The sequence below is a fragment of the Octodon degus genome, unplaced genomic scaffold, assembly GCF_000260255.1.
Source record: "Octodon degus isolate 3935 unplaced genomic scaffold, OctDeg1.0 scaffold00056, whole genome shotgun sequence".
In the NCBI taxonomy this organism is placed as follows: Eukaryota; Metazoa; Chordata; class Mammalia; order Rodentia; family Octodontidae; genus Octodon; species Octodon degus.
The window spans coordinates 9,251,261-9,266,044 of record NW_004524632.1 but is presented as its reverse complement, the minus strand read 5'-3'; the positions used below and the strand labels follow the sequence as shown (position 1 = coordinate 9,266,044).

The 14,784-nt window shown below is 49.5% G+C and overlaps 1 protein-coding gene across 2 annotated transcripts; it reads right to left on the bottom strand.

The window, feature by feature from the left end:
* Positions 1–1,320: 1,320 nt before the first annotated feature.
* Msl1 (male specific lethal 1 homolog) lies at positions 1,321–14,399 on the bottom strand. 2 transcript variants are annotated; one of them, XM_023718218.1, is made up of 8 exons: positions 14,316–14,399; positions 11,505–11,728; positions 9,987–10,369; positions 7,537–7,601; positions 5,374–5,441; positions 4,899–5,023; positions 4,673–4,745; positions 1,321–3,759 (listed from the first exon to the last, which is right to left on the bottom strand). In XM_023718218.1, the coding sequence occupies exons 2-8, from the start codon at positions 11,705–11,707 to the stop codon at positions 3,669–3,671; spliced, it is 1,008 nt and encodes a 335-aa protein (XP_023573986.1). In that variant the 5' UTR covers positions 11,708–11,728; positions 14,316–14,399; the 3' UTR covers positions 1,321–3,668. The 2 variants fall into 2 exon arrangements, with proteins under 2 accessions (XP_023573986.1, XP_023573985.1); XM_023718217.1 differs by lacking the exon at positions 14,316–14,399 and adding an exon at positions 8,052–8,099 and having other exon boundaries at positions 11,441–11,724.
* Between the last annotated feature and the right edge of the window lie 385 nt (positions 14,400–14,784).

Genomic DNA, 14,784 nt, shown 5'->3' with positions numbered 1-14,784 from the left:
ACAGGTGGCTGAATGTAATGACCTGTAAATCCCACTCTAAAAACAAGAGGTTAAAATGGTGGCTATATGATTTAGTAAATACAGCGGCCAAGCTTAATGTCTAAATAAAGGGACAATCAGCCTCTGTCCTACAGTCATTTTGTTGAGGATTTTTTTTTTTTTTTTGGGACAGGCTCAGAAGGTCTTCAGGGCATGTTTGGGCTGCAGTTGTGGAGATCGAACCACAGCAACCTGAGACTGCTTTGTTGAAGCAGCCGCTACAGTCATTTTGTGTGATTCCTGCTTGTGAGTGGACATGGATAAACTATAAGTCAAAGGCAACTCACAATTCTTTTTGCAGAGGAACAATTGTAAGATCTCTAGATGAAGACAGACCTTGGATATTGCCAGTTTTTTTATTTTTTTAAATTTATGTATTTGGTACAGGGTCTTGCTGTGCCGCTTGGACTCGTAATGGTCCTCCTTAAACCTGCCCAGTGCTGGGATTACAGGCATGCATTACCATGCCTGGTTTCAGTGGCTGGTAGGTACAATGTGCCTCCCCAGCAGAGCATGCTGTACCGAGGATTGAACCAGGGTCCTTGCGCTTGCCAGGCAGGTGCTTAAGACTGCTGAGCTATCTCCCTGGCCCTGCCACCGCTATCTTAACTGTCCTCTCAGCAAAAGAAGGGAACTGATCTTTTTTTCATCACCCTGGAAGGCAAAAGAACAAATGGGTTCAAATTACAGGAAGTTAGATTTGGTAAACAATGAAGAATTTTCAAACATTTAACAAAAATGGGGGAAAGACATTGTGTTGAAGCAGAAGCTGGACTTAATTTGTGTGGAAATGTTGGCCAGCAGAAACTATGCATTAGGGTCAGACTAGATGATTGAAGAGGTCTTTCCAACTATGAGGTTAGAGAGATTTTATCAATTTAAGATACCAAGCATCAGATATCCTTCCATCCCATATCTAAAGTTGCCAATTACGTGAGGAAGCACCTCTGGACAGAGAGGGATGGAGCAAGCATTCAGACACAAACTGTACCTTGTGCAAAGGGGAAATAATGTGCTATTTTGTTACTGTATTTTTTATATATTTATCTTTTTTGGCCAGCTCAGCCCACCCTGAGGGCACAGCTGGCAGGGCATGTGGTGCTGGGGATGGAACCGTGGTCCTCTGTGCCTGCCTCAGCTTGCCTAAGCAGCTGCTTTAGACCACTAAGCTATGGTGCCAGCCCTGCTATTTTGTTACTGTAACGGATTTCTTTCCATCTTTCAAGCACTTAGGCAAAATTATTTAACATTTCCCAACAAATTAATAAATTGAAGCAAAAGTTCAAAAATTAACAGCCACAATAGTTTATTTACAATTGAACTCTTTATAAGATATTTACAAGACAACCAATTTTACATATCAGAAATGGTATCAAAAGTATGAATTACAACACAGACAACAATATGAAATGGGCATAAAACAAAGCTGAAGTGGAGAGACAAGCAATTTCTCTTTAATTTATTAACGCTAGCTTAAACTTCGTTAAAGAAAGAAAAGAGCTATGTTTTAGAACTTCAGGGCCTTCGGCTGCAGATTGAATTTCACAGTGTTGTAGCCCACGTAGGGAAAAATAAGACTAATTTTCCCCCCACGCTGTAACACACTGTAATTTCAACTCTTGGAACTTTGCGCCGACCTCCTTCTCAACAAACCACAACATACCCAAATCAAAGGAGAGCTGATCTGGAAGGGGGCAATAACGCAAGAGGCCCTTATGAAAGGGAGAACAGGGGAAAAGAACCCACCTACGTCTGGCCAGATAGCACCTCATGGAGTCCTCTCAGTCTACATTAAGTTCAGTGTCTGAGGAGTCCCTTGTGTAGGGCAAAAACATGAAGGTAAAATGTGCTAGCCACACCCGAAATCAGGAACTTGACAAAGACTCAAGTCAGGAAGAAACTGAGCAGGATTGGGGCTTTTTCTTTTGGGGGCACGTTATAAAGGAACATAATGTAGGCCAGCGTAGGAACATGAAACAGCGTGCCACGTTAAAATAACGGAGAACAAAGAAAACCTGGCCCAGTTTTTGTAGAAATCTTGTCCTTAAGGTGTGAGATGAGAGCCCCGAGTGGAATAAGTCCTATTTCTATGTCCTTGCTGCAATGCAGTGTACAGCAGGTTCCTTTTCAGAGCCCCTCTCCTAAGCAGATGGAGTTACAAATGAAAACCCGTAGCCACACTCACGCGCGCGCACACACACGCACACACACACATGCACGCACACACAGGAGAAATAAGAGCAGCAAGATCATCCGAGAATACTACACGTGCTGCCGCAGTAATTCTTTTCAAAGTCAAACCGAGGGAGCACAGAGCAACAGCTCACAGAAAGCTTGGCGGTGGGGGCCCCTGAGCACCTTTTCTTGCCATTTCTCTTCCCGCAATGGTACCCGCTCTCACGCTCCCCGACGGGCCGGCCACACACCCTACATACCTTGGCTTCTCCTCTAAAAGTGCTAATAATCTGGGGACATCTTCAAGGATAAAAGCCCCTACCTTCTAGGAGGTTAGACTCCTACTTGTTTTCACACAATAGCCCTGAAAACTAACGAAAGGCAATTCCTATATAGGTCAGACCAGAGGTCTTGGCTCTATTTTCCTTCCAGATAGTTAACTGGGATCTTACACTGAGACCAGAGTGGCCTGGGAGTGCTGTCCTGCATTTTTTTTATTATTATTATTATTTTTTTTAACAAAACAGGGACAAGAGAGGGGACCAAGATGATACACTTACAAATCTATTTTTACAAAGTGAATGGAGAAGCTCATCAGGTACAGTTGTTTAAAGATGCAGACACTTGCCAACTACAGGAAGCAGGCATTTCTTCTCCCCCACCCGGCCCAACCTCCACCCTACCAAGAATCAGTACAAGATAAAGCCCAGCTAAGGAACACCTGAGAAGGGACGTGACAAGGACATCTGCACAGGTCCAGCACCCCATCCCCAAATGACAACTGCTTCTTTAGGGTTGCAGACTCTGAAACTAACATCCCGTTTATTTTCCAAGGAATCAGGGAAGAACAGTTACTTGTTAACTAAGAAAACAATCAACACCCTTCCCCGCCTGGCAATGTCTCCAAACAGCGTCAGGAGAACAGCTCTTTTCAGATTTGTTCACTGAATCTTGGGTCTCCTTCCTACTCTGAAAAGACAACCTGTTCATCACTTCATTAGTTTGTTTTCATCTGGTCCTAATGCTCATGGTGAGTTTTTTGTTTTATTTTAGGGTCAAACCCACTACACCCCAACTATATGGAGTGAGATGCCGGGCAGCCACAGCTGCTTTGTGCAGGTCTGTTATCTTCCCTGCATCTCAGGAAGGGCGCCGTACCCCTATGACATAGGCAAATGCATAGACGTGCACCTTGAAACTTCCCACTCTGACCCCCGACAGATTTAGCTTGAGCTCACTTCCCCAAAAAGGGAAAAGAAGCCCCCATCCCCTCCATAATTCACAGTTAGCCCAATGAAAGAGTTTTTGTGAAAACAAAACAAATCAAGGAGTACTGGTGGGCACCATCAGTGAACGGTAACATACGTGAGCACCCAGGTCACACACACAGGTCTCTGCCACTCTGGGAGTGGCACGCTACAACTATCTGAAGACACAGGGTTCTTGCAGCGCAGCTATTTCCTGCATGTCCGGTGAGGGGTTTGCTTCTTCTGGATCTCCAACCTGCAACGGCTACGCTCATCCAACCAGGGCAGCTCAAAATTCCTGGCGAAAGAGGAGGAAACTGACCTGCATGACTAGACGAGATCTGCTGTGCACAACAGTAACTCCAGGAAAACATGTCCTTCCCACTTCTGGCCCTGACTCCCGAGTTCCAACTCTGGGGAGTCCTTCCTGCCTCAAAGCCACAGCAAGTCAGTATATTAAGATGATGGAATCATCTACCTCAAACTCAAAAAGTATCCTTATTTTGGGCTTAGGTGTCTTTTTACTGTAAAAGCTACTGCCATGCACCTTCATTTTTATCAAAGAATCATGGCAAGCTGGGCATGGGGCCACATGCTTGTAATCTCAGCTACTTTGGGAGGCTGAGGCAGGAGAATTCCAGGTGCAAAGTCAGCCTAGGCAACTCAGCCAAGACGGTCTCAAAATAAAAAAAAATGATTGAGAGCCAGGTATGGTGGTGCACCTTTGTAATCCCTGCACCTGGAGACTGAGAGCTGTGAGTTCAAGGCCAGCCTGGGCTACACAGTGAGCTCAAGGCCAGTCTGAATTACAGTGAGACTGTGTCTCAAAATAGCTTAGTGTGTTCAAGGGCCTGAGTTCAATCCCTAGTTCCACCAAAAAAAAAGCTTGGTGTGGGCCAGGGAGATACCTCAGTAGAATAAGCACTTGCCCAGCAAGCACAAGGTTCTGAGTTCAATCCCTGGAACCACATAAAAAATAAAGCTTAGTGGTAGAGTGCCCCCTGATTCAGCCCCCGATGCCAAAACAAAGAAATAATCACGATTACCCTCAAAATTGACTAGCAAATGCAAGGGCCTGAGTTCAATCCCTAGCTTGGCAAAAAAAAAACCCCCAAAAACCAAAAAAACACCCCAACCCTGCCTGGATCTACTTTGAGCGAAATGCAGGTTATCTGAGAGGGAGGGAGGAAACCTCCTACCTTTATACTTACCTTGGAGTTAATTTTGGCAACGGCCGTCCAAACGCTACCACAGGCAAGAAGGGGGTGATCATCAGACTTTCAACTACAGAGAGAGCCAAGCAGGGCCGTTAGTGCCAGCTGACACATCTGGCATCCACACCAGCTCTGAGTTCAATCTACTATGCACGACAAGCAGCACCCAGGAGCTGTGCACCCTTTTCTTCTTTGAAAAACCTCTTAAAACACCAAAACTTACCATCATCTGGCTCAGGGAAAAATGAGGTAACCTCAGGCTCAGATTCCTGAATTCCTTTCTTTTTATACATTCTGAGCTGTAGTCGTTGTAAAATTCTTTGTTCCCTGATCCTCTGAATATCCCACCTGGAAAACAAACAAAGCAAGCAACCCTAACATTATCGTCTACCCACACTCTGCGCTATGCAAGCCAGCCCCACAGGCCTGCAGCTAGGAGGAAGCCTGCAGCCAGAGCCAGGGAATCAAGAGAAGGGACTGTCCTGCGCAGCCAGAGCTGGCGAGGTCTCGCGGTCAGGCCACAGGCCTGAGGCCCACAGCGCGCGAGGAGGGGCACGCCTGGAGGTAAAGCAACCACACGTGTTCACCTACAGCACCCACCACTCCCAAGGAGCCAGCAGGGACACCAGGACAAGAAGACCTGCGAGGGCCACCAGGGTCCAGGGCTCAGGTCCCAGAGTGGACAGCTCCGGCCTTACCTTTTCCTTCTCTTCTCATCCAGCTCTAGCTTTGCGTGCCGCTTCGAGAACACACTGTCATCCAGGTTCTGCGAGGAATAGGGGAGAGAAGTTGCTCGTCACCAGCTACACACACACACCAGCCTCCAACTCCTGGGGATGTAGTCTTTCACTTCTAGGTTCTACCTGAGTCTGAGAGCTCTGTGGGAAGCCTGCGAACCTCCTGCTCACTACAGAATCAACACAGCATAAGCACCTTTCACACCCCTAGCCTTTGAGTTCGCAAATTTCAAAATCATTCCTTTCCAAGTTAAAAGTCACATCAAACTGAAATGCCTGGGGCTGGGAGACAGCTCAGAGACACAAGTGCCTGCCTGGCAAGCACAAGGTGCCAAGTTTGATTCCCGGTGCCCAAAAAGCCCCACAATAAAACAGAAAACCAACAAACTGAAACACCCCAGAGGCTGTCAGAGGCCCTTTCTACCTCCACACTTTACGAGGATCTACATTCAGAATCTCAACTTTTAAAGCCAGATACATTGACATGTGACTATAAACCCAGCTAGTCAGGAAGTCAGGAGACTAAGACAGGATAGTCCCAGGTTCAGGGCCAGTCTAGGCATCTTAGCCAGACCCTGTCTCAAAATAAAAAATATCACTCATGGTGCTGTACACCTGTATTCCCAGCACTCAGGGGGTAGAGGCAGCAGGATCCCTGTGAGTTCAGAGCCAGTCTGGGCCACATAGTGAGTTCAAGGCCAGCCTGGACTACATGGCAAAACTGTCTCAACAAAAATCAATACTAAAATATTGGCCACTGGCGCAGCATGAGGTGCTGGGGACCAAACTGTGGTCCCTTCATTTGCCTAAGCAGGCGTCTTTGTCCCTGGGCTATCTCACCAGCCCTAGCTGTTGTTCCTGAGCAATTAATTACTCTGGACCTTAATTTTCTTATGTACAATGTATGATAAAAATGAATGTTGCTGCCAAGTGCCAGTCACTAAAAGGCAAGCTTGTAAAAACATCTGAAACAGCAACAACAAAAATCCAACTTATCCAGCAGATCTGGCAGCAGGTACTTGTGGCTCTTTGCCAACGTCAAAATGACCATGAAAGGTAAATGCTTTGAAGCTATACAGGACAGTGCAAAAGCCACAATGGCCCAACTAAACATCTCACGAGGGGGGCTGGGGAGATAGCTCAGTAGAGTGAGCGCTTGCCTGGCAAGCACAAGGGCCTGCGTTCAACCCCCGGTTCTACAGAAGGAAAAAAGGAAAACAAAAAAAACACACCTCACGAAAGGGGACTTCTAGGACTACTGCAGAAGGCAAGAAGAGTGACAGAGTAAGTGTGCTCAAAGGGAGGAAGAATACTAATCGCCTTAGGGAGATGAATGAAAGTGAACCTTTTATTGTCATAAAGTTTGTTTTCAGACAGAGTAGCACCATGAAGTTCAGGCTGGCTTTCAACTCAGTTTGTCATCCAGGCTGGCCTCAAACTTGCAGCAATCCTCCTGACTCAGCCTCCTAATTGCTGGGATTAGAAGTGTGCGCCACCACACCTGGCTTCACTGTTATTTTTTTTTTAAACTTTATATATTTATTTGTGTGTGTGTGTGTGTGTGTGTGTGTGTGTGTGTGGCCAGCTCAGCCCACCAGGGGGCAGGGCGGGCTGGCATGTGGTGCTGGGGGATTGAACTGTGGTCCTGTGCTTTGCTAAGCTTGTTCTAAGTAGGTGCTTTAGACCACTGAGCCATCTCTCCAGCCCCCACTGTTATGTTTAAGTCACATCTTGGATTAAATGAAGGAAACAGACTAGATCATCCCTCAAATGCCTTCCTGGGCTTAAAGTGCTATCTAATCTATCCATACACGACAGTACAGCATAATAAAGATACGCCTCATCTTTTTTGAGGCAGGATTTCCCAATGTTGTCCTAACTGGCTTTGAACTTTTGGACTCAAGCAATCCTGCTGCCAAGTAGCTGGGATTGTAAGGGTGCACCACTACACACAGGTTGGACACCCCCATATTATTTATTTTTCTTAATGCTACTGGGGACCAAACTCTGGACCTTGCACTTGCCAGGCAGCTGTTTAAGCTGCTGAGCTATCTCCCCGGCCTGACAGCCCCATGTTCTGTTCAACTCCTTACTCCCTTCTGTGGACAGCTCTTGGGTTCTTACCTCCAAAAGGTCTGAAGGATTTGGGTCCCTTAGAGGTTCTACTGAGTGGTCCCTCCAAGAAGGAACTGAAAGAAAAAAAGAAAGAAAAAGAAAGAGAGGAGGGGTGGAACCACCCTTAAATCCAAAATTACACGCCCCTCCAGCTACTCCCTAGGACAAGAGGTCACTCCCCCATTAGACACAGTTACCAAGTGACAGGAATCCACTCTAGGGCCTTGCCTGAAGCTGAATTCAGTGTCCTCGCTATGGTACCAAGAGCCTAAAATGCACTGCAGTCTGCCCAGCTCGGGACCACAAAACACCCTAAGCCAATGCCTGACTAGTCCTATAACGGACGCTACTGCAGTTCCTGAAAAACTGAAATCATCATCATCTTGGTCTATGGGGCGGAATCGATCACACACTGCAGAATCGCACTCTCCCACATCCAACAGAAGGGGACGGTGACACCCAACCGTCCACCGGCCCCCCCACCCCCGCCCCGGCCCAGCCAGCGTGAATCCTATTCTACTCACCAGCCAAGACTGAAGTTTCTCCTGCAACACTTGATGGCATCAGACACCCTGAATAATGCAGGAAAGAAGAGTCATCTCAGTGTAAAAAGAAAAAAAGCCCGTACCCAAAGTGGAAGAAAGGGTCATCACTGAAGTTCTCAGTAGGAAGCCATTGTGGTTTTTGAGTTGTTCTTTTGAGAATTTCTCTCTGGGGGAGGGGAAGAGGGAACAACAGACAAAAGAAAAGAAAATAAGCCCACCACTTTTTTTTTACACTGAGACGACTTCTTTTCTTCATTATTTAGGGTGGTTTCCCTGCAACAGTTGATGGCCAAGGGTATCAAACCTTAAACTCAGAACATGGCAGGTGAGTAAAAGTTGACCCTATTTTTCAAATAAAAGATCAGCGTTCTCAAAACTTACACATGTAGTCTTCTTCTCCAATGCCCCTCCTCCCTCCAAACAAACTACGCCTTGCTGGTCCACCTGAACAACATGCACAACGACTGGGGCTTCCTGAGAACAAGCCATCGACCTCCTCTGGAGACCCGGACGTCAAGAGTACGTGAGGGTGCCCACATGAAGCAGGTAACTCAGACTCCACAAGGGGTCAGGATCGCCCCGTCACACACCCTCACTGTTACACCCACAATCTCAGAAGGGTCAGCAATTTGCCTAACTAGGGAAGACAGGGTTTTCAAAAAGAGCCAGTCACACAGAAGCGCTCCGGACCAAGCCATTCCCCAGGCCGGATGGGAAGTCGTTCACGGTTCCTCTTAAGTCGTCACACAGCATCGCCACAGCAGCAAAAAGGTCAATCCTTAAGAATCAACCTGTTCAACTGACTGAACCAACAAAGATCGGCACCTACATCAGGACCCTGCGCCACTCACGACCCAGGTGCGGCCTAAGGGCTGCTAGGTAATTCATCTATCCTCCCCACTGAATTGTGTCGCCACACGAACAAAGCAAGCCTGGAGAACGCGCTCATCTCATCGGAATGGACTCCCATCCCCAGCCCTGTATGGCCAAGGCCTCCGGCCCAAGGCCCTATCCAAGAAGGCTTCCCGCCACCTCCCCGGAGCAGCCAGGGTGACTGTCACAGACTAGCGGGACACCACTGCACACACAGTCCCGTTACTGGTTGATATAGGATAGAGGAGTACTTCTGTGGAGTATTTTCTTTATGGGAGCCATAAAGAAAAAAACAAATGAAAGGGAGCGAAGACCAATGTCCCACAGCCCACACCCTCCCAAGCAGCTCAGATATCCCAAGATAGTCCTTATTGTTTGAAAAATAGTTTGTAGACCATTTTATTTAAATATATGAACAGTGAATGGGCTACTGCAATCCAAGTAAACTCTTCGCATCTTAGAACCTTTGTGAAGTAGAGTAGAATAGAGTAAGATTGCTGGTCTTTGGCAGATTCCTCCTGCCCCCAGACCGGGACACAGAGATACAGAGGAATGTTTATATCCTGGAAGAACGGAGGCCCAGGTGAAATGCCCCGCCCAAGGTGGATTCCCAACCAAAAATGACCAGTGGCCCCTGAGCGCCCAAGCCCGCCCTCCCAGGCTTCACACAGCATCGAGCGCAGGAACAGTCGTGCATGGCCCCGTGTAAGTTCTATGCATTTCCCAGCACAGAAAACCCTTCCTTCAGAGGGCTCGCAAGTTGCTGGAGAACACACCCCGAGTCTGGTGCTCTTGTGATGAGCAACTTACTGGCAAACACATCTCCCAGGTTGTAAGCAGGCAAAGACATTGAGCACACTCTGCTGTGATTCCATCTATTTGCAATGCCTGCAGTGTCTGTCTCTGGCTGTTAACTTACTCGTTCTTGACAGAACTCTGCTTTATTGATTGCACTTTTTAAAAAATGCCAAAGGCATTTTCACACTTGTTAGCTTGACCTCCACCACTAGGGTATAAGAGCAAGTGTTCTCTATGCCTTACTTGCTACAGTCTCCTCCTTCTTTGGAGAGGATTCCCGTAATGGTAACGGTGACGGGGGAGGCTGGTGCCAACGACACAAATACATTTCTGTGGTGGAAAGGTATGGCAGGTCTTCGGTCTCACTGGCGAAGGTTTTCTCCTTGGGATGGGCGCTGGGTCCCTTCTGGGGAGTGGAGAGTCTCGGTGGGGTGTCCACGGAAGCCCGGGCCTTTTCTGGGGTTTCTTGGCTCCTCAATTCACGTCTACAAATAGTTTCAGACAAGGAACCACAGGGTTCCTCTTTAACAGGAGAGTGCTTGGGAGTTTTTGTTTTGACTTTTGAAAATTCAGGAGCCAGCTTTTTAATAGGAGTCTTTCTTTCTGTATTTCCAAATGGGGTTTTCCTATTAGATGGGAAGAAAATGTTATGAAATTTACTTGTGAGTAAAATCTAATTTGAATACATTCTGAGGCAAGATAACTAGTGTGTTCCCTTGCCCCCAAATGACCAGTAGTCAAGGGACCTGATTCTCTGATGCTCACTTGGAAGCCGTGAACAGAAACAGCCTCACGCTTCCAGCCCAGAGAGCAGGCCCGTAGGGAGTTACAGGACTACGGATCAAAAGCCAAGCCTCAGCCCTGGGCTGCATCCCAGCCCTTGGGAAAACACTTTTGAAACAGGGTCTTGCTAAACTGCCCACGCTTGTGGTTGAACTTGGGATCCTCCTGCCTCAGCCTTCCAGAGTACTGAGATGACAGATATGTGCCACCACACCAGGAGTAAACAACTATGGAATAGTGAGTTTCAGAACTTAATCTCTGCTGATACCCTGTTACCAACCACATGCTCATTTATTCAAAGTCCTTGGCCAACATTCAGTGCCACTGATCTGTGACACCTACTGTAGCCCTGAAAACCACAAGTCGGCTTCTCTTACCCCCAACTCTGGAGTTTATTAACTATATCCCTAGTTTTTTCTTGCTTTCTGCTGGCTCACCCCCCTCTCTCCATTTCTTGTCCCTTTCACAACCTCCATTCTGTACTGCAAGGCCAAGATACCAACTCAGAACAGTCATTAATATTGTGCAGTTTTTTTTGTTTTTGTTTTTGTTTTTTTTTTGTGGAACGGGGGATTGAACTCAGGCCCTTGCACTTGCCAGGGAAGCGCTTACTCTCCTGAGCCATCTTCCCGGGCCCTTGAGTCACTTATCCTTAGAGCCTAATCTCCTGCCTCTACAGACAGTTACACATCACTTTCTTATGCCTTCCTATGCCTAACCTGAACTACTATAATCTGAAGGAAACACAGGCGTGGTATCCACACTCCGCACTCTGTAATTAATACTGGACCGGAGACTCCTACGGACTCCTCGTAGGATGCAAGGGTGTTCCAAGACAGTTTCTCAGCCCAAAAAAACTACATAGTTTAGGCTGTGGTTGCTACAAAACCAATTCATAAACCCCAATCCCCTACCCCTGGTCTGCGGTAACAAGGCTCCTCCTCACGTCCACACAGCACAACCGCGTTATCGGCACACCTTTTGTGTCCCTTTCCACTCCGCCCGCATGAGAACGGCTTAGGGGCCAGAGGCTGGGCTGTCTCGGAGAGCTCCGGCTGGCACTCCAGTTTAATTTTCTCAGAGAGCTCTGTTTCCTCTCTTTCTTCAGTTTCATAGCCCTGAAACAGCTTGTGCCTTTCTTTCTCGTTATCCTTCTTTACCAGCTGCATCCGTCTTTCCATACGTTCAATCCGAGCAAGGAGCTACAAGAGAGAGTGGCAAGATGCAGACTTAACACACACACAAGTTAAACACAGCCATTTAGCCCTCTCGGGGACAGCGTGGTCCCCCGCGTCTCTTTGCGGCCCCTATCAGGTCAGTACTCCCCCGTGACAGGGATCCAACCCAGGGCCCTGTGCAGGCCGGTGAGTGCTGCACCTCGCTGCATACTTCCAGGCCTAGCCAACTTATTTTTGTCCATTAGACGTTAATCTGGTTTTCCTGAAACACAACGGAGAAGGCAAGGCACACAGTTTAATTTCAGGGGCTAACCAAGACGGGCTGAGGCCTGGGGACTTGCAGCTCTCCTCTGCAAGCAGCACTGCTCCACTGGAGGGGCCACAGTGTCTTAGCCCCCAGGGCCTGCTCTCTGCTGCTGCTGCTGCTATTCAAGTAACTCAGTCAGGCGGGGAACTTCCAGATGTAACCTTACATGCATTCTTCACATTTTTATGTTTTTGGTGATGCTAGGGCTATAACTCCAAGCCCCACATACAGTAAGTAAGGCAAGCCTCTGTGCTGCACCCCAGAGCCCCATCTTCTCTTAAGAGGTCCTAATCCTACTCTTCTTCCATCCCCAAACTCTGTACGCAATGGCAACACCCAAACTACTGAGAGGGAATTACAAGCTCACACAGGTCACTGGGGACGGCAGTGTTACTTGAAAGCAGCATGTCTGTATGGGGCAAGGAGGACTTCTAAAGCAATAAACACTCCATGTCACTAAATGAGGACACCAGCAAGAGACGCACAGCCCACCAAGTATGACGTACACAACTGCTTCACACTGGAAGCATAGGGAAAAAGTACAGCTATTTACCTAAGTATTCCTTAAAACCAAACGCTTCTCATTCTAATGAAAAGGGACTACGTACTCAGCAAAATGAGTCTACTGCCATCAAAAACTTCACCTAACTCAGTTTTGGGAGAAGGTGCCAATCGTGCTACTTGCACCCGTCAAGGATTCTGGCCTCTGGGAGACAGAGCTACTAATGCTGCCTGCATTACGTCCACTGCATAGATTTCAGCAGAGCCCAAACCACCACAGGATTAAAGGAAACAAGCTTCAGCAACGCTCAGACTGCAACACACAGCGGAGGCCCTGACTGCCAAGTTCAGGCTGACGCTATCCTTACCTCACCCCATGTCCCCTGCTCAGGGAAGCGGCAAAGGGCTCAGCAGCAGCTCCACCACCAGCAGGGAAAACCCCTTCTCCACCAGGCTCCCATCCCATCCTGGCCTATCTGTTTTGATTCGCAGCCTTGGCATTACTCAACCGCGGGTTGTGGGTGACATTTCCTGGCTCCCTTCTCCCTCACTGGCCCTCCTTTCCCCACCCCGCGCCCGTGGAAGGACATGATGTGTTGCAATGACAGTGCCCTCGCACCCCTAGACTGCGGTGCAGTGGCAGAGCAGTGCCACCTCCATGTTGGGTAACTTCCACACATCAACACCGTGGGGGATTTTAATGAGAGCTGCCTGTCTCCCCACTCCACCTTGCAGAACGCATTCTCCAATAAGACAGCTGCCTGATGCGATTCATTTGGAAGGCAAACAAAATGAATAGCCCTCTGCTCCTTCCCTCAGCCCTTGGCGCACAAACGCCAGGGAGGGGAGGGGGGGAGGGAGGGAGGGAGGGAGGGAGGGAGGGAGAGGTTGCTGCAGCCCGGACACAATTGTAGAAACCATGTTTATTTTTAGGCAGTTGAAAGGTAGCTAGCAAGGAACACCCCACCGCGCAGTTCCCCAAGCAGTACATCTGGTACAGAGGTGCCCTGACTTCTGCCGCAGTAGGAGCAAGCCAGGGCAGTCGGGCTCCTCAGAAGTACAAAGAAATCATGAACGACCGCCCTACTCTGAGGTTCTAACACTGGGACGCGCGCTTCTCGGAACAAGGTACAAGCCTTAGTTCCCCCATGCCTGAAAATCTTCCAGTTTAAAACACCATGCTTATACTAGGAAGCTGCCCAGTGGATGGAGTTTAAAACCTAAGGCCCTATTATAAACTCCAAAATCAAAGGCGCTAATTCGGTAACAACATTACGAAAGATGAAACTAGACTACACAGAAAGTCACCTCTCCCCTCTGCCCTCTGCCCCCACGGAGGCCTAGACCGAGCCCCTCCCTGTCTGGAGATGCTGCAGCGGGGCGGCCAAGGCAACAGCTAGCTGCCTGTCCCGCCCCTCCTAGTGCACTTCCAACGCCAGAGCACTTTAATTTAACCCCTTCCACGCGCCAACCACATCTGCATGCCACCCCTTCCTTTCTAACACCTCACAAATCAGCTCAGACCCAACTCTAAACGTCTTTCCCACAATCCTGGGGCTGTCATTTTAAATTAACCCCTTGGGCGCCCGAAACGCCCCCCAACCCCCAAGGCTGCCCTTTAACCCTTCCCTCGGATCCAGCGAGCCTGTGACCCGGCGGCCGAGGGCCCAGCACCGAGGACACCGCTCCTGCGCGGGTGGCCGCCCCCGGCCATAACCGCGGAGACCCTGGCCTCCCCGGCGCCCCCTCCCCGGGCATGCGCACTGCGCCCGCAGCGCACACGCTGCTTAACCCCTAGCATACCGTGTCCCGCTCGGATTTGAGCTCCTCGATCTCCTTCTCCTTGGCCTGCAGCTGCTGCTGCTGCTGCTCGATGAGGTCCAACTGCAGCAGCAGGATCTGCTTGAGGCAGGCGGCCTGGCTGGAGGCCCCCGAGCCGCCGCCGCCCCCGAGAGGGCTCTTCCGCACACCCTTCCATCGGGCCTCGCCGGACGCCAGGGTCCCGGCCGCGGCGCTGGGCGCGAGGGGCGGCGGCCCAGGCAGCGGCAGCAGAGGGGGTCCCGTCGGGTCCGACGCGGTGGCAGCCGGCGGGGCCGCCCCGCCCTTGTCACCGACCCAGGGCGTCGGCTCCTTGGCGGCGGCCACAAGCGAGCCCGTCTGTAGTGGCAGCACAGCCTGGTACTTGGGCCGAGGGCTGCAGCCCGCACCCGCCGCGGCCGGCTCCCCGCCGACGCCGGCCTGCTTGGTGGCGGGAGGCGGGCAGGGCAGCGGC